At 44.9% G+C, this 19,429-nt stretch overlaps 2 protein-coding genes across 2 annotated transcripts in view; one reads left to right on the top strand and one right to left on the bottom strand.

Annotated features, from left to right (window-relative positions):
• The first annotated feature begins 954 nt into the window (after positions 1-954).
• On the top strand, positions 955-4,592 carry LOC133571871 (voltage-gated delayed rectifier potassium channel KCNH4-like). Its single transcript, XM_061924391.1, has 2 exons — positions 955-1,198; positions 2,301-4,592. Exons 1-2 carry the CDS (start codon positions 1,150-1,152, stop codon positions 2,516-2,518), a joined length of 267 nt encoding a protein of 88 aa, XP_061780375.1. The 5' UTR covers positions 955-1,149; the 3' UTR covers positions 2,519-4,592.
• Positions 4,593-5,032: 440 nt separating this feature from the next.
• eif4eb (eukaryotic translation initiation factor 4eb) overlaps positions 5,033-19,429 on the bottom strand; it is a 31,939-nt gene continuing 17,542 nt past the window's right edge. Inside the window, exons 6-7 of the mRNA XM_061925074.1 lie at positions 5,859-5,998; positions 5,033-5,788 (exon numbers count right to left, since the gene is read on the bottom strand). Of these exons, the coding sequence (XP_061781058.1) occupies positions 5,674-5,788; positions 5,859-5,998 (255 nt within the window). The 3' untranslated portion in view covers positions 5,033-5,673. The remainder of the gene's footprint in view (positions 5,789-5,858; positions 5,999-19,429) is intronic.

Here is a 19,429-nt window from a genome sequence, read left to right as displayed (position 1 = left end):
GAGATTGATGTCAGTTTTTGATACAGTGCCGTCTGAGGGATCGAAGCTATGCCGCTTACGTGGAGTGATTTCTCCAGATTCTCTGAATCTTTTGATGATATTATGGACCGTAGATGTTGAAATCCCTAAATTTCTTGCAATTGCACTTTGAGAAACGTTGTTCTTAAACTGTATGACTATTTGCTCACGCAGTTGTGGACAAAGGGGTGTACCTCGCACCATCCTTTCTTGTGAAAGACTGAGCATTTTTTGGGAAGCTGTTTTTATACCCAATCATGGCACCCACCTGTTCCCAATTAGCCTGCACACCTGTGGGATGTTCCAAATAAGTGTTTGATGAACATTCCTCAACTTTATCAGTATATATTTCCACATTTCCCAACTTCTTTGTCATGTGTTGCTGGCATCAAATTCTAAAGTTAATGATTATTTGCAAAAAATGTTAATCAGTTTGAACATCAAATATGTTGTCCTTGTAGTATATTCAACTGAATATGGGTTGAAAATGATTTGCAAATCATTGTATTCCGTTCACCGTATTTTCTTGAATTGCCGCCGTGTATATAGTATGCGCCTGCCTAGAATTACCGCCGGGTCAAACTCGTTTCGCAAAATATTATTTTTATCAGCGCATGTCTAGAATTTCCGCCGGGTCAAACTCTTCACGTCACGAGTGACACTTCACCTCTCATCATTTTCAAAATGGAGGAGGCTGATTTCAATAATTTGAAATCTCATAAAGGAAAGAAGATAAAGAGCTATTCAGTAGGATTTAAGGTCCAAGCTATTGAATATGCTAAAAAGAACAGTAAGCAGCTATGTTTTATTAATATACCGTAGCTGCGTGTGTAAAATATGAGTTATGAAATGACTCCCGACTCCTGGTGGTAGAGGGCGCTAGTGATCCTTCTTGCGACTACTCGGCTGCAGAAGAAGTGACAACAAGCAGCAACAGTTAGCAGTGATCGTTTATTTTTTCCTCTCGCTTGCACTTTTAACATGGAGGATTACATATCTAAAATAAAACAGTTTTCTAAACTGGACTTTCAATCGAAGCAGGAGGTAATACTGAAAGGAAGATCTCCATCGAGACAGAGAGACTTTTAAAACTGAAGAAAGATAAGGAAGACTTCTATAAACAAGTTACTGATGCTTTTGTTCAGAAGGAGCTGTGCATGGACTTCATTTATAAGTAAAGGTAAGACCATAATAACGTTTTTTTTATTAAATGTGCTTTTCATGATGGTATCCTTACATCACACTCAAATTTATAAGCGCAGGCCTAAATTTACCGCATGCCTTGGGTAAGCGCCAGAGTGAGAAGAGGTTTTAAATTAATTACCGCCCCGGCGCTAATTTAAGGAAATATGGTATATTTACATCTAACACACTTTCCCAACTCATACGAAAACGGGGTTTGTATTTTATATTTATCTTTCATGACCTTTGTCCCTCTACTCTGTCTTTCTCTACCAAACTGATCGAGACACACGGCCCACCCAAAGAGCCTGGGTTGTGTCCGAGGTTTCTTCCCTCATGGAGTTTTTCATTGTCTCCATTACCAAGCCGCCAAGCGCTTGCTCTTGTAGGGTTCAGTTGCTTCATTTCCTTTTTGGAATGCTGCTTGTGGCACAGGGGTGGGCCCAGACACGCTCCGCTTCTTCCCAGTCCTTTTTGACGGTTGAATTAGCATACTTGCCAACCTTGAGACCTCCAATTTCGGGAGGTGGGGTGGGGGTTCGGGGGGGGGCGTGGTTGGGGGCGTGGTTAAGAGGGGAGGAGTATATTTACAGCTAGAATTCACCAAGTCAAGTATTTCATATATATATATATATATATATATATATATATATATATATATATCCTGAAAATATGCAAACAAAACTGTGTTTAGATAATTGATACTTCAAACTTGCATGAATAAATCTTAAGGAATATAACATAACTTGGCTTCTGGGAGCTTCAAAATGTAATGAATAAAATGCTAAAGTTGTTGATAAACAAGCAATTATTTTAATAATTAAATATGGTCATTTTAAATGAATTATTATGATCATTTAAAATTTATAATTTCAAATATGTTTATTATAATGTATAATTCTATGGCTGGATGTAATAAGGAGTCAGAAAAAATACAAATACAATTAATTTTGATGTTTTTAGCAAAATATAGTAAAAATTTATTTTTTTAAAATTAATAAATATATTTATTTTTAGGTAAGATAAACATAATACAATGTAGCTCTAGTCTGGATGATTTAGTTCTTGTCACCCTGTTGTCCTCCCGTCTCTTCCCCAAGGATGGCTCCATGAGCTGGGCAAACACCTGGAGATGCCCTACGTCAACAACACGGTCGGCGGCCCGTCGGTGCGCAGCTCGTACATCGCCGCGCTCTACTTCACCCTCAGCAGCCTGACCAGCGTCGGCTTTGGCAACGTGTGCGCCAACACGGACGCCGAGAAGATCTTCTCCATCTGCACCATGCTCATCGGCGGTATGCCGGACGCCATGGAATAACGTGATTGGGCAGGCACGCGTTTATATCGTGGGAAAACGGACGTGAAAAAAGGCTATCCTCACTCAGGTCCGCATGTAGCTGGAGGGGGCGCGGCCTCCAGCTCCGCCTGAAAATCGGGAGAATTTCGGGAGAAAATTTGTCCCGGGAGGTTTTCGGGAGAGGCGCTGAATTTCGGGAGTCTCCCGGAAAATCCGGGAGGGTTGGAAAGTATGATCATTAGAGCAAAAATGTGTGCTTGTAAAGTTTTAACATATTGTAAACAAAATAAATCGTTCTCTCCATGGGGGTCCATCTTGAAGCCTCTTTCTTTTGAGTTATTTTGGGGGCGACGTTTTTACATGCACATGACTTTGTCTATCCTTAGTCCTCTTCAATTGGCTGGATCGCTTCTTTGCTGCGTCCGCTATGTTTGTAGTTTTAGCAATACGCTCCCATACTGACAAAGCGTAAGTTAGGACTATATAAACTACTTTTTTTTAATTAAAAATGGAAACAACGGAGGATTGTACAAGCTAGAGTTTGAGAGAAAGTGAAGAATCCTTGGAACCGATCAGATGAACACATCTCAAAGGTCAGTTTATTAGCTTTCTCGAACAGCACCCTTCAGGGCCATAAAGCTAAAAGTATACACGCTACGTGTTGTATCTGTCTCAGAATTTAAAACAATATTTGCAACCATACAGCATTATACATAGCCTCTCTCAGCTACATACTAATATGTCATTACAAATGGTCGTACACAGTATCTTCTGTTATTGGTTTTACTGATTCATTGGATCAACTGTCGCCATAAATTGTAGGGCGTGTTAAATTGTAGGGCGCCATAAATTGTAGGGCGATTAAATATAGTTTTGGTTAAATCCTCTATTGCCCATAAGCGGAGGCAGGGCCATTAGCCAGGCTGCGTACTATACTGTATGTCCGGCAAAGTCTCGCTGGGCCCAGCGTTCAAGTAAGTACATTAAAAAGTTAAGCACGCACTTTTTACTTTAGTTGATGCTGGAGAAGGGTATAGTGATCTGTGCTGATTATTAGAACCAATAAGAGAGCACCTTGGACTGATTTTGAAGATAAAAACAGCGTACTTGACCAAGTGTTAACTGGAAAACCATTATGTATGGAGATATAATTTATATAACAAATTGATTTAACAGTAACACTGTCAGGCTTGTCCCTGACAGTTTGGCCATGTTTTAGTTTTTCCTCTGCGTTTGTCTTTGTTTCCTGTCTGACAGTTTGGCCATGTTTTAGTTTTTCCTCTGCATTTGTCTTTGTTTCCTGTCAGCGCTCTTATTTTGGTTATTTCCTGATTATCTCCCCTGCTTTTTCCCCTCAGCTGTGGCTGATTGGCACTGGGCCACACCTGGTGTCAATCAGCCAGCTGCTATTTAGACCTGCCCTGTACTCCACTCTGCGCTGGATTATTGTCATGAATACTTGTCATTGTAATACATGTCGTTGTAGCTCCTACCTGTTTTGTCGTTTATACCTGAATCCTGTAGCTGTTGGCAGCGTGCTGTTTTTTGTTCCTAGTTCCTGTTTGCTGGATCCTGTTTCCCGTTTTCCAGTTTGGCCGTTCCTGGTTTGTGTCTCTTCTTTATTTTTACTTTTGGACATTAAACCATGTTTTCTTTTACCAAGCCTGCCTTCTCTGCATTTTGGGGTTCGTCACCAGCAACACATTGTGACAAACACATTTATATAGCAAATCTCAATCAGTTTGTTTGGAACAAGGCAGGATTGTTTTAGAAATATTTACCATATATTTCCATTGTTGTGATTAGTTGGCGACTTGTCCAGGGTGTACCTGGACAGCTGGGATAGGCTCCACACCCGCCCGCCTGAAAGGGACAAGCGTTAAGAAATGGATGGCTGGATGAATTAAAAATGTTGGCAAATATACAAAAACAAAGGTGCCAACAAGCAAGAAACATTGGTTTTGCACAATATGAACCCTTTAAAAAGTTTGTTTATGATGAATGTCGACCAAAAAATGTCTGTAAGTTATAATTCCAGCCATTCTCAACATTCAACGCTTGTCCCTCTCGTGGTCGCTGAAGTGCTGGATCCTATCCCAGCTGCATTCTGACATACTTCATTTATGTTCAGATTTACAGTACTTCAAAATAAAAGCTTTGATAAACTCAACTGAACTCTTCATTGAGAACCTACCGTATTAAAATAATTTTAAGTTTGATTAAAATATGTTCCTGAAATAATTATCAAACTTGTTTTGTGCTAGCACACTTATTTTACATAACTTAGAATTTAAAGTGTCCTCTTTTTCCACTAAATAGAAAGTGTTTGAAAAATGTGAGATAAAACGTTTCCAAAATTTGGAACGCTGCTTGTCATTAAAAAGATGACGGGTCCTACAGCCAAACTAGTTGAGAACCACTGATCTATTTTTTACGTTTTTTCCACTATTTGCAGGGGGTCTCGGAATGTGGTTACACAACTAGCGTGGATATAGTGTACCACAAGAAATAAATAAAATAAAAAAACACACACAATCCATTGCAAAATTATATTTTAATCATTAACACTCAACAAATAACAGTCATTAATTAAATATATTTCCCAACAAATATCACGTGCAACAAAAAAGCATAAAACCATGTCACACAACTTAATGATAATCAGGCAACGTGATAGAATAAATTACAAAGGTTTAAGGTCTTACACAATTACAGCAAACCACTTGTGCTGTAGAAAATATTATGTTTCTTCTTTGAATAGTTTACAACTATAAAAAGAAAAAAAAGGTGTACATATTTGAGCGTAAGATTTTGACCCACTCTAAATAGAAACCAGTGATATAATATGGTATGGGCTGTTTACATAAACTGCAATAACCTACCACCATATTTTGATGGATGCTTATACATGTTCAATTTATATTCCTGTTAACATGTTTACAATGTCATCATCTACTTCGAAACTTCATGTCTACTTTTTAAAAGTAGCACTTCCCCTCCAGAGGCAGTGTATTAAGGCGGTTAATACCAAAATATTGCTATCCATGTAAACAAAGTGTTATTGTTTTGGAAGATGGAAACTCAGCTAATTCTGTGGTCCAAGTCTTGGGCAGGTATTTGGTATGTAGTCTTGGATTGCCTTCCGCACAGTATTTGCAAAAAAGTAAACATACTTCTCAAACAACATATTTGTTTTTGGTGGTCGAGCCACTCTTGGTTGCTGTGTCAGAGTGAGATTGGTAGCCAATAGTTATCTTCATAGGGAGCCTCAAGCGCTCCTTGTAAACTCTCCTGTTGATGGGAAAAAAATATGAGAAGGACTGGCTGGCAGTTCCAAATCTGCAGACGGGAATATCCTCACCCTATGTGTGTTACAGCTTCACGGTTGTCATAGTTCGATGTCCAAACAGCGATTTTATCTCCTTTAGTGCGGATGTTGACCACAGCTCCGCAAACGTCGTCGCTGTAGTTGTCAAAAGCCTCTCCGACTAAGCACAGGAGCTGGAAAAGTGATGGAGAGAAATGATCAGAATTACTACAGGTGTGAGGGGGTATATTTAGGATGGCAGATTCCTATTTGTACAAATGCTACTACAGTGGTACCCCGTTTTTTGTATGTCCACATTTCGTGTTAATTTTCAAAACCATTTTGACCTGGTTTTTGTATAGCGTCTCGGTTACTGTACAGCTAAACATTGCGTGTAACAAACTAGTCTGCCTATCCATCTATCATTTCATGGAATCCAGTGCCTAAACAAGGGATGCCGGGTTTGGGGAGTCATTCGCTGAGATTCCTTTTTTAAATATTGATAATTCAAGACAGAACTTGTACTACGCACTGGTAGATGATAATCAGCTTGGAATCATCACATATAAGGAAGCAACACCACACAAAAGTTTGTACAACAATAATTCCTCAAAGTCTCAAAGTCACGCTTGCTAATAAAAGTTAGTGTCAGTTTGAAGTAAACGCCACTTAACTCACAATGGCCACTATCATCAATCCACAGTCTACGCGATCCAGTAATCCACAGGCCAATATTAAGCCACTCAAAAAATCCATCCATCCATCTTCTTCCGCTTATCCGAGGTCGGGTCGCGGGGGCAGCAGCCTAAGCAGGGAAGCCCAGACTTCCCTTTCCCCAGCCACTTCGTCCAGCTCTTCCCGGGGAATCCCGAGGCGTTCCCAGGCCAGCCGGGAGACATAGTCTTCCCAACGTGTCCTGGGTCTTCCCCGTGGTCTCCTACCGGTCGGACGTGCCCTAAACACCTCCCTAGGGAGGCGTTCGGGTGACATCCTGACCAGATGCCCGAACCACCTCATCTGGCTCCTCTCAATGAGGAGGAGCAGCGGCTTTACATTGAGTTCCTCCCGGATGGCAGAGCTTCTCACCCTATCTCTAAGGGAGAGACCCGCCACGGTCATAACCCAAAGCTCATGACCTTAGGTGAGGATGGGAACGTAGATCGACCAGTAAATTCAGAGCTTTACCTTACAGCTCAGCTCCTTCTTCACCACAACGGATCGATACAGCGTCCGCATTACTGAAGACGCCGCACCGATCCGCCTGTCGATCTCACAATCCACTCTTCCCTCACTCGTGAACAAGACTCCGAGGTACTTGAACTCCTCCACTTGGGGCAAGATCTCCTCCCCAACCCGGAGATGGCACTCCACCCTTTTCGGGGCGAGAACCATGAACTCGGACTTGGAGGTGCTGATTCTCATCCCAGTCGCTTCACACTCAGCTTGACGGCATCCCTCACCGCCGGTGTCCACCAACGGGTTCTAGGATTACCGCCACGACAGGCACCAACTACCTTGCGGCCACAGCTCCAATCAGCCGCCTCGACAATAGAGGTGCGGAACATGGTCCACTCGGACTCAATGTCCAGCACCTCCCTCGTGACATGTTCAAAGTTCTTCCGGAGGTGGGAATTGAAACTCTCTCTGACAGGAGACTCTGCCAGACGTTCCCAGCAAACCCTCACAATGCGTTTGGGCCTGCCAGGTCTGTCCGGCATCCTCCCCCACCATCGCAGCCAACTCACCACCAGGTGGTGATCGGTAGAAAGCTCCGCCCCTCTCTTCACCCGAGTGTCCAAAACATGAGGCCGCAAATCCAATGACACAACTACAATGTCGATCATGGAACTGCGGCCTAGGGTGTCCTGGTGCCAAGTGCACATATGGACACCCTTATGCTTGAACATGGTGTTCGTTATGGACAATCCGTGACGGGCACAAAAGTCCAATAACAAAACACCACTCGGGTTCAGATCCGGGCGGCCATTCTTCCCAATCACGCCTCTCCAGGTTTCACTGTCGTTGCCAATATGAGCGTTGAAGTCCCCCAGTAGAACGAGGGAATCACCCGGGGGAGCACCCTCAAGTACTCCCTCGAGTGAATCCAAAAAGGGTGGGTACTCTGAGCTGCTGTTTGGCGCGTAAGCGCAAACAACAGTCAGGATCCGCCCCGCCCACCCGAAGGCGGAGGGAAGCTACCCTCTCGTCCACCGGGTTGAACTCCAACATGCAGGCTCTGAGCCGGGGGGCAACAAGAATTGCCACCCCAGCCCGTCGCCTCTCACTGCTGGCAACGCCAGAGTGGAAGAGAGTCCAGCCCCTCTCGAGAGAACTGGTTCCAGAGCCCTTGCTGTGCGTCAAAGTGAGTCTGACTATATCTAGCCGGAACTTCTCGACCTCGCGCACTAGCTCAGGCTCCTTCCCCCCAGCGAGGTGACGTTCCACGTCCCAAGAGCTAGCTTCTGTAGCCGAGGATCGGACCGCCAAGTGCCCTGTCTTCGGCTGCCGCCCAGCTCACATTGCACCCGACCTCTATGGCCCTTGCTATGGGTGGTGAGCCAATTGGAGGGGGGACCCACGTTGCCTCTTCGGGCTGTGCCCGGCCGGGCCCCATGGGGACAGGCCCGGCCACCAGGCGCTCGTCATCGTGCCCCAACTCCGGGCCTGGCTCCAGAGAGGGGCCCCGGTGACCCGCGTCCGGGCGAGGGAAATCTGAGTCTCGGTTCTTGTATTTCCATAGAAGTCTTCGAGCTGCTCTTTGTCTGATCCCTCACCTAAGACCTGTTTGTCTTGGGAGACCCTACCAGGGGGCATGGATCCCCCGGACAACATAGCTCCTAGGATCATTGGGACACGCAAACTCCTCTACCACGGTAAAGTGGCAGCTCAGAGAGGAGCACTCAAAAAAAATTAAAAAATTTTAAAAAAGGGAACATTTTAAATAAATCACTGGGTCCGCCAAGGCTGCCCTTTGTCACCGATTCTGTTCATAACTTTTATGGACAGAATTTCTAGGCGCAGTCAAGGCGTTGAGGGGATCTGGTTTGGTGGCTGCAGGATTAGGTCTCTGCTTTTTGCAGATGATGTGGTCCTGATGGCTTCATCTGGCCAAGATCTTCAGCTCTCACTGGATCGGTTCGCAGCCGAGTGTGAAGCGACTGGGATGAGAATCAGCACCTCCAAGTCCGAGTCCATGGTTCTCGCCCGGAAAAGGGTGGAGATCTTGCCCCAAGTGGAGGAGTTCAAGTACCTCGGAGTCTTGTTCACGAGTGAGGGAAGAGTGGATCGTGAGATCGACAGGCGGATCGGTGCGGCGTCTTCAGTAATGCGGACGCTGTATCGATCCGTTGTGGTGAAGAAGGAGCTGAGCCGGAAGGCAAAGCTCTCAATTTACCGGTCGATCTACGTTCCCATCCTCACCTATGGTCATGAGCTTTGGGTTATGACCGAAAGGACAAGATCACGGGTACAAGCGGCCGAAATGAGTTTCTGCCGCCGGGTGGCGGGGCTCTCCCTTAGAGATAGGGTGAGAAGCTCTGCCATCCGGGGGGAGCTCAAAGTAAAGCCGCTGCTCCTCCACATCGAGAGGAGCCAGATGAGGTGGTTCGGGCATCTGGTCAGGATGCCACCCGAACGCCTCCCTAGGGAGGTGTTTAGGGCACGTCCGACCGGTAGGAGGCCGCGGGGAAGACCCAGGACACGTTGGGAAGACTATGTCTCCCGGCTGGCCTGGGAACGCCTCGGGGTCCCACAGGAGGAGCTGGACGAAGTGGCTGGGGAGAGGGAAGTCTGGGCTTCCCTGCTTAGGCTGCTGCCCCCGCGACCCGACCTCGGATAAGCGGAAGAAGATGGATGGATGGATGGCACTGGGTCTCCTTTATTTATATACAAACCCCGTTTCCATATGAGTTGGGAAATTGTGTTAGATTTAGATGATTTGCAAATCATTTTCAACCCATATTCAGTTGAATATGCTACAAAGACAACATATTTGATGTTCAAACTGATAAACATTTTTTTTTTTTGCAAATAATCATTAACTTTAGAATTTGATGCCAGCAACACGTGACAAAGAAGTTGGCAAAAGGCATGTTCACCACTGTGTTACATCACCTTTTCTTTTAACAACACTCAATAAACGATTGGGAACTGAGGAAACTAATTTTTGAAGCTTTGAAAGTGGAATTCTTTCCCATTCTTGTTTTATGTAGAGCTTCAGTCGTCCGGGGTCTCCGCTGTCGTATTTTACGCTTCATAATGCGCCACACATTTTCGATGGGAGACAGGTCTGGACTGCAGGCGGGCCAGGAAAGTACCCGCACTCTTTTTTTTACAAAGCCACGCTGTTGTAACACGTGCTGAATGTGGCTTGGCATTGTCTTGCTGAAATAAGCAGGGGCGTCCATGAAAAAGACGGCGCTTAGATGGCAGCATATGTTGTTCCAAAACCTGTATGTACTTCAGCATTAATGGTGCCTTCACAGATGTGTAAATTACCCATGCCTTGGGCACTAATGCACCCCCATACCATCATAGATGCTGGCTTTTCAACTTTGCGTCTACAACAGTGTGGATGGTTCGCTTCCCCTTTGGTCCGGATGACACGATGTCGAATATTTCCAAAAACAATTTGAAATGTGGACTCGTCAGACCACAGAACACTTTTCCACTTTGCATGAGTCCATCTTAGATGATCTCGGGCCCAGAGAAGCCGGCGGCGTTTCTGGATATTGTTGATTAATGGCTTTCGCTTTGCATAGTAGAGCTTTTACTTGCACTTACAGATGTAGCGACCAACTATATTTAGTGACAGTGGTTTTCTGAAGTGTACCTGAGCCCATGTGGTGATATCCTTCAGAGATTGATGTCGGTTTTTGATACAGTGCCGTCTGAGGAATCGAAGGTCACGGTCATTCAATGTTGGTTTCCGGCCATGCCGCTTACGTGGAGTGATTTCTCCAGATTCTCTGAACCTTTTGATGATATTATGGACCGTAAATGTTGTTAAACTGTTTTGACTATTTGCTCACGCAGTTGTGAACAAAGGGATGCACCTCGTCCCATCCTTTCTTGTGAAAGACTGAGCATTTTTTGGGAAGCTGTTTTTATACCCAATCATGGCACCCACCTGTTCCCAATTAGCCTGCACACTAGTGGGATGTTCCAAATAAGTGTTTGATGAGCATTCCTCAACTTTATCAGTATTTATTGCCACCTTTCCCAACTTCTTTGTTACAAAAAAAGGTGAAATAACTGAAAACATGTTTTATATTCTAGTTTCTTCAAAATAGCCACCTTTTGCTCTGATTACTGCTTTGCACACTCTTGGCATTCTCTCGATGAGCTTCAAGCACACCTGTGAAGTGAAAACCATTTCAGGTGTCTACCTCTTGAAGCTAAGTTTTCAGTTATTTAATCTTTTTTTGTTAAGTACATAACTCCACATGTGTTCATTCATAGTTTTGATGCTTTCAGTGACAATCTACAATGTAAATAGTCATGAAAATAAAGAAAATGCATTGAATGAGAAGGTGTGTCCAAACTTTTGTCCTATACTGTATGTGTATATGAAATCATGTAAATCCAATGTATCCTTTCAGACATTAAAAAAAATCACACAAAACACATTTTATCGAGAGTAATTAAGAGTTTTACATGTAGAAAAACAAATGAAATGGATTAATGAACATTGAACATCTTGTATACCTTAATTGAAATGCAGTGGAACCTTTATTTACAAACCTAATTGGTTTTTGACCAGGGTGTGTCCAAACCTTTGGCCTGTACTGTATATTTTTTTAGGACCTTTTAGATAAGATTAAAACAAACAGAAGTACAACTGTATGGTTTATTACAAGCTGCCATGTTTGTTAGTTGTTCAGTCAAGTAAAATGACTGTGACACAAGATTGTCCACAAGTTATAGACACAATAATTATCAAATATTTTCTTTAGCCTGAGAGGCCAGTGGCTACAGTATTGACAGTACAGTATGTACTATTCTTTAAGTATAGTCAGAGAGACGCCTGTGTGTCACAGCCAGTGACCCTTGCAACAGCAGGACAACACATTGGAACTCAGCATGGAGCGCTCTTATTTTCTTTGTATCTGTACGCTCCATGTACAAATATACTGAGACACAACTCTTGATTGATTAAAGAATCAATCGTGTTGGGACCCTTACATAATCCCTCAATACTAAAATATATTGGTCAGTTTTATTCTTCAAGCATTGTGTAAACAATTAGGAGGTAATACATCCGTATTTTTCTGCTTTTATTTTTTTGCTTTGTACCTTTCATTGCTTATTTGCTGTGTTTCAATTGGCACACTTTTGTACTTAAACATCGAAGTGAATACTACAAAGAGAAAAATAAGTAATTACGTGGCCAAATTATGTAGGTTTACCTCCTTACAAATATATACAAAGTCCATAATTTTAATTGTACTGTAGTTTTATTGTAACAGAGATGAATACGGTCCTGAAAAAATAACATTAAATAAAGGTTCTGAATTACTTTGTATTTAATTGAGGGAAATAAGTATTTCATACGAATGCAAAACATCACTTACTACGCGGTGGAAAACACGTTGGGGACAAGCAGACATGTCAGATGTTGTTTCTTGTAATGGATTAAGATTTAATGGATTGGCGACTTGTCCAGGGTGTACCCCGCCTACCGCCCAAATGCAGCTGAGATAGGCTCCAGCACCCCCCGCGACCCCAAAAGGGACAAGCGGTAGAAAACGGATGGATGGATGGATTAGATTTATATAGCACTTTTCTAGACACTCAAGTGTTTCACAGAGAACTCAGAACCCATAATTCATTCACTCCACATTCACACTTTGATGGTGGTAAGCCACGTTAATAACAGCTGCCCTGGGGTAGACTGACTGAAGTGTGGCTGCCAATTTGGGCCTACAGCCTCTCTGACCACAAAACCCTCATGTAGGTCAGCAGGGTTGCAAAAATGTCAGGGGGGAGTTTGGTCAGAGAAAGCAGAAAGTTTCCAACTCCATGTCTGAAAGTAGGGATGCTGTTGTTGGGGCTCATGAAGTTCAGCATTTCTCATCATCTCAACTTGATGCCAAAACAGCTCAATTGTGGTCTCATGTAACCACATCACATTCCCTCATATTTTGTCTGAGTCATTCAGGTGTTGATTGTTAAACATCAGATGGGCCTTACATGTGTCTTCTTGAGCAGTGAGACCATGGTGGCACAATTGGATAGCAATCTATTCCAACAAAGTGGAATGGATCAGTGTTACTAATGTTTTACCTGGTGACCGTGCTCCCAACTCCCCTGTGATCATGAACCAGCTCCTCCCATTTAACTCTGGGCTGGTTTCTCATCTTTCTTACAATCATTCTTACTCTGCCAGGTGAAATCCCGCATGGTGCTCTATTTATTCTATTTAAGAATTATTACGCCAATAGTGGACTCTTTCACAAAAAAAATATTGCTTATGGTCTTGAAGTCCATTCCAATCTCATGCAGGTCTACAGTGCTACTTTGAAAGTTATTTGGTCTTGCCAGTAGTGGTGGAGAGTTATGGATGGAAGAGACTGTTTATGAGACAAGTGTCTTATATCCACATAACGAGATGAGAATAGGAGTGCTTTCTTAAAGAGGAAATGCACGTTTTGGGGAATTTTGCCCATCATTTACAATGCATATGTCAGGCTTGTCCCTGACAGTTTGGTCAAGTTTTAGTTTTTCCTCTGTCATTTCCTGTCAACACTCTTATTTTGGTTATTTCCTACTTGTCTCCCTGAGTGCTGTGTCCCCTCAGCTGTGGCTGATTGGCACCTGGCCACACCTGGTGTCAATCAGCCAGCTGCTATTTAAACCTGCCTTCTCCTCCAGTCAGTGCTGGATTATTGTCGTTACAACCTGTCGTGTCGTTGTTTGCTGTATGCTGTCGTTAAGCTATTCCCTGGATCCTGACTCCTGTTCCTGCTTCCTGGTTTCTGGTTCGTGTTTTCCTTTTCTTATTTTTGAACATTAAAACCATGTTTTCTTGTACCAAGCCTGCTGCCATCTCTGCATCTTGGGGTTCGTCAACTACAAACTCTGACATAATAATCCAGCCTGTTAACACGTTCCCCGCGGAGATTTCCATGGCGGAGCGGCTTAACAAAGCATTAGAATTAATGGCTAAATTGAAGAGGAGTTCGGCCGCATTTCAAGCCCTCTCCCACCCATCCCTTTCGTCTGTGGGCCTGTCTGGGGACGTCTGGGATCCGTCCCTTGAGGGGGGGGCTAGGAGTGGCTGTGCAGCTGGGGAGGCACAGCTACTCCTCACCCCAGTGGGTCTGCAACAGACGGCGCCATCCTCTCCGGTGGAGCAGCAGACGGCGCCACCATCCTCCTCTCCAGTGGGCCAGCAGCAGACGGCGCCACCATCCTCCTCTCCGGTGGGCCAGCAGCAGAGGGCGCCACCATCCTCCTCTCCGGTGGGCCAGCAGCAGAGGGCGCCACCATCCTCGTCTCCGGTGGGCCAGCAGCAGAGGGCGCCACCATCCTCGTCTCCGGTGGGCCAGCAGCAGAGGGCGCCACCATCCTCGTCTCCGGTGGGCCAGCAGCAGAGGGCGCCACCATCCTCGTCTCCGGTGGGCCAGCAGCAGAGGGCGCCACCATCCTCGTCTCCGGTGGGCCAGCAGCAGAGGGCGCCACCATCCTCGTCTCCGGTGGGCCAGCAGCAGAGGGCGCCACCATCCTCGTCTCCGGTGGGCCAGCAGCAGAGGGCGCCACCATCCTCGTCTCCGGTGGGCCAGCAGCAGAGGGCGCCATCACCCTCTTCTCCGGTGGGCCAGCAGCAGAGGGCGCCACCACCATCTTCTCCGGTGGGCCAGCAGAGGGCGCCACCATCGTCTCCGGTGGGTTCTCCCACGCCGGCGGACGAGCCGCCTCGCCAATTGCGGCGGCGTTCAACTCGCCGTCGCCAGCTGACTCTTCCCCGCTGGTTGCGGGGACACTTGGCCTGGCGGCCCACCTCCTTGTCCTCCCTCCACCCTCTCGTGACTTTGGACTTTTTTTTCGGGGGGGGGGGGGGTTCTAAAACGTCTGGTATCCGTTATGGGAAGGGGGGCTACTGTCAGGCTTGTCCCTGACAGTTTGGTCAAGTTTTAGTTTTTCCTCTGTCATTTCCTGTCAACACTCTTATTTTGGTTATTTCCTACTTGTCTCCCTGAGTGCTGTGTCCCCTCAGCTGTGGCTGATTGGCACCTGGCCACACCTGGTGTCAATCAGCCAGCTGTCGTTACAACCTGTCGTGTCGTTGTTTGCTGTATGCTGTCGTTAAGCTATTCCCTGGATCCTGACTCCTGTTCCTGCTTCCTGGTTTCTGGTTCGTGTTTTCCTTTTCTTATTTTTGAACATTAAAACCATGTTTTCTTGTACCAAGCCTGCTGCCATCTCTGCATCTTGGGGTTCGTCAACTACAAACTCTGACAGCATATGTGAAATAAAAATCTTTCTTTTTCTTTGCATTCTAAATATTAAAAAACACAAGCAAAAGGCAACTAACAATGCAGCAAATGAGGTTTGCCCTATGCTGCCTTTTAAGCAATAAAAAACACAAAAAAAAACAACAACAACTACGCTCCATTTATATGCCGTGACCTGACAAAAGATGTAGCAACATTGTTATGGTAAGCGTTATCGCCGCCAAACTATCTGCCGTTGTGACACGTCAACTTTCTTGTCATTGCTCCTCCAAGCACTGTATATGTATGCAAGTACCGGTGTATATATATGTATATACAGTCCTGGTCAAAAATGTACATACACTTGTAAAGAACATAATGTCATGGCTGTCTTGAGTTTCCAATAATTTCTACAACTCTTTTTGTTTTGTGATAGAGTGATTAGAGCACATACTTGTTGGTCACAAAAAACATTCATGAAGTTTGGTTCTTTTATGAATTTATTATGGGTCTACTAAAAATGTGACCAAATCTGCTGGGTCAAAAGTATACATACAGCAATGTTAATATTTGGTTACATGTCCCTTGGCAAGTTTCACTGCAATAGGGCGCTTTTGGTAGCCATCCACAAGCTTCGGGCAAGCTTCTGGTTAAATTTTTGACCACTCCTCTTGACAAAATTGGTGCAGTTCAGCTAAATTTGTTGGTTTTCTGACATGAACTTGTTTCTTCAGCATGACTTTGGGAAGGCCATTATAAAAACCTTAATCCTAGACGGATTTAGCCATTCTGGTCTTCTCTATACCATCTATGAACTTCCGGTTCCGGTTTGCCGTGAGTGACTGCTCCCTGTTGCTGTTGTGAAAAAGCTAAGTATTGTTCTATCTGTGTGCTTTTAATTGTTTTACAGCTTTCTTTACTACCTCCCAAACATACTTAGTAGTCTTTTTTAACTTGCAAATCACCCGATCTCTGTCTCACTACCCCTCCCTCAGCTAGCTAGCTGCTAAGCTTACGAAACTAGCGCGGAGAAAGGCGGCTTTGGTCTGAAGGAATCTGCTCCTCGCACGTCGCGACCACTTCCCTGAGGACAGCAAGAACTTCACTCGGTGAAAGAATATACCGTGAGTATGGCTCCGTGCGCTTCGTGCACCGTTCTCATGGATAGGTTGGCTCTGCTAGAGGGCCGTGTCCGCCAGTTAGAGCAGCGTAATCTCGTAACTTTGGACGTTGCGGACACATCTGCTAGTGTTAGCTGTAGCGAGCTGACTAGCCCAGCTTATAGCAGCCCTAAGCGGCCTATAAGCAACGGTGAACCGGTTGAGACGCATAATAGATTTAGCCCTTTAGCTAGTCCTACACCCCAGTCTACCGGGCACCACACCTTAGTCATAGGGGACTCCATCACCCGAAACATAAAGCTTAGCAAACCAGCCACAATTAAGTGTATTCCCGGGGCCAGAGCACCTGACATTGAAGCTAATCTTAGGGAGCTAACTCGCAACAGGCCTAGTAAACACGTACGACAGGCTAATCGCACCACTAGTTATGCGAACATAGTTGTACACATTGGCTCCAATGACACTAATGATGATAATGAATTAGATTTATATAGCACTTTTCTAGACACTCAAAGCGCTTCACAGAGAAGTGAGAACCCATCATTCATTCACACCTGGTGGTGGTAAGCTACTTTCTTAGCCACAGCTGCCCTGGGGTAGACTGACGGAAGCGTAGCTGCCAGTTTGCGCCTACGGCCCCTCCGACCACCACCTATCGTTCATCATTCATTCACCAGTGTGAGCGGCACTGGGGGCAAGGGTGAAGTGTCCTTCCCAAGGACACAACAGCAGCGATTTGGATGTCAAGAGGCGGGGAGCGAACCTGCAACCCTCAGGTTTCTGGGACGGCCGCTCTACCCATCACGCCATGCCGCCCCAGGATGAGACAGTCAAAGATTACAAAGAGGAACATAGCTCGGACTTGTAATTTCGCCAGAAAGATGTCCAGGCATCGAGTACTTGTCTCTGGCCCCCTGCCTGCGAGAGGCAATGATGAGAGATATAGCAGATTAGTCTTGCTTAACAAGTGGCTGGCTAGTTTTTGTAGACAACAGGGACTAACATTTATTGATAATTGGCCCTCATTCTGGGGAAAACCGGGCCTGTTGATGAGAGACGGCCTTCACCCTAACCAGGAAGGCGCCATCATCCTGTGTAGGAACATAGATTTTTGTTTGAGTCACACTTGACTAACTACACTAGAGCAAGCCCGGTCACAGGCAATTACAGAGTCTGTTAGTCCGGGTGAGGAGTCAGTTAAGCTAGAACTAGCCAGCGCCAGGCTGGAAAATTATTGCACGCATAGCATTTCTCCTAGAATAATACACAACTCACATAATGTTTTTTCTGCAGTGACTGTGCCCTAGGTGGACATGCATTCTACTGAGGTGGTAAATTATGATGCGTTCAGTGTATCGCAGCAACAAGCAAACAATCTGAAAATTCCCGTCATATCAATTCCTAGATATGGTCGGAATTATTTGAAGCGCACTATGCAAAATAAACGCAACATTATTAATATTACTACTACGGATAATTTTAACAAAAACTCCTCATAACAGCCCACTATGGGCTTTTTAAACATAAGATCATTGTCTCCCAAAACGTTATTAGTTAATGAGGTCATTAGAGACAACAATCTTAACGTCATTGGTCTCAGCAAAACCTGGCTCAAACCAGACAATTTTTTTGCGCTGAATGAGGCATCTTCTCCTAACGATACAAATGCGCATATTGCCCGTCCCCTTAAAAGGCGTGGGGGGGGGGGTCGCACTAATATACAATGAAAACCTTAACCAACCTAAGTAATAAATATAAATCGTTTTAGGTGCTTACTATGAGATCTGTCGCACCGCTCCCTCTCTACCTGGCTGTTATCTACCGCCCCCCAGGCCCCTATTCGGACTTTATCAGTGAATTCTCAGAGTTTGTTGCTGATCTAGTGACGCACGCCGACAATATAATCATAATGGGGGACTCTAATATCCATATGAATACCCCATCTGACCCTCCTTGCGTGGTGCTCCAGACTATAATTGATAGCTGCAGTCTTACACAAATAATAAATGAACCCACGCATCGCAACGGTAATACGATAGATCTAGTGCCTGTCAGGGGTGTCACCACCTCCAAAGTTATGATACTCCCGTATACTAAAGTAATGTCCGATACCTTATAAAATTCGAAGTTCTGACTCATTGTCAACAAGCTAATAATAATAAAAACTGCTTTAGCAGCCGCAACAATAATGCTGTCACAACTATGACTCTTGCTGGCCTACTGCCTTCGGTAATGGCACCATTCCCAAATTATGTGGGCTCTACTGATAACCTCACTAACAACTTTAACGACGCCCTGCACGAAACCATTGATAGTATAGCACTGCTAAAGCTAAAAAGGGCCCCTAAAAGGCGTACCCCATGGTTTACAGAAGAAACTAGAGCTCTTAAATTATCATGTAGAAAGCTGGAACGCAAATGGTGCGCGACTAAACTTGAGGTTTTCCATCAAGCATGGAGTGATAGTTTAATAATTTATAAACGCATGCTTATTTTAGCTAAAGCTAAATACTATTAAATATATGTTCAGTACAGAAGCATCGCTAACCCAACAAGGGACTCCTCCCAGTAGCTCCACCCACTCGGCAGATGACTTTATAATTAGCCTATTGAGTCAGACTGCCGAGAAATATGATGAACATTTCCAACATTTACAAGCACTTCACCCAAAATTCAAGCATTTTTCAAACCTTGAAAACACAACATTAAAATCCAAGCATTTTCAAGGTTTTTAAGCACCCGTACGAACCCTGCCCCCTGCACCGGACCCAGCAGCCACGGGCGCCCACACCATAAGCAGCTGCAGTACCCCAGACCACATGAACCACTCGATCAAATCAAAGCGACCGGAAAATCGCGACCGAGGACCACACGCCAAGAAGACCATGGAGACCAGTCAGTGCCAGCTCGCCAGTCACCTTCCACTAAAAAAAACTTCACTCCCAAACCCGCACAAACACACTACCAAACAACCGAGACACAGCACTTACAAAATCAGCAGGTGTCAAATACTTATTTTTCCAACTAACAAATTCTCCCTATACTTACTGAAGACACGGACTTTGACAGAG

This window comes from Nerophis lumbriciformis, linkage group LG29, assembly GCF_033978685.3.
Source record: "Nerophis lumbriciformis linkage group LG29, RoL_Nlum_v2.1, whole genome shotgun sequence".
Classification (NCBI taxonomy): Eukaryota; Metazoa; Chordata; class Actinopteri; order Syngnathiformes; family Syngnathidae; genus Nerophis; species Nerophis lumbriciformis.
Note: the sequence above shows the minus strand (reverse complement) of the source record. Positions and strands in the feature narration are given on the sequence as shown.

What these genes read in the sequence shown, in the direction of transcription:
- LOC133571871 (XM_061924391.1), top strand. Translation starts at nt 1,150, where the DNA reads ATGCTTTTGTTCAGAAGGAGCTGTGCATGGACTTCATTTATAAGTAAA. An exon ending in GACTTCATTTATAAGTAAAG is followed by an intron (nt 1,199 to 2,300) that starts GTAAGACCATAA and finishes CTCTTCCCCAAG; the next exon opens with GATGGCTCCATGAGCTGGGC.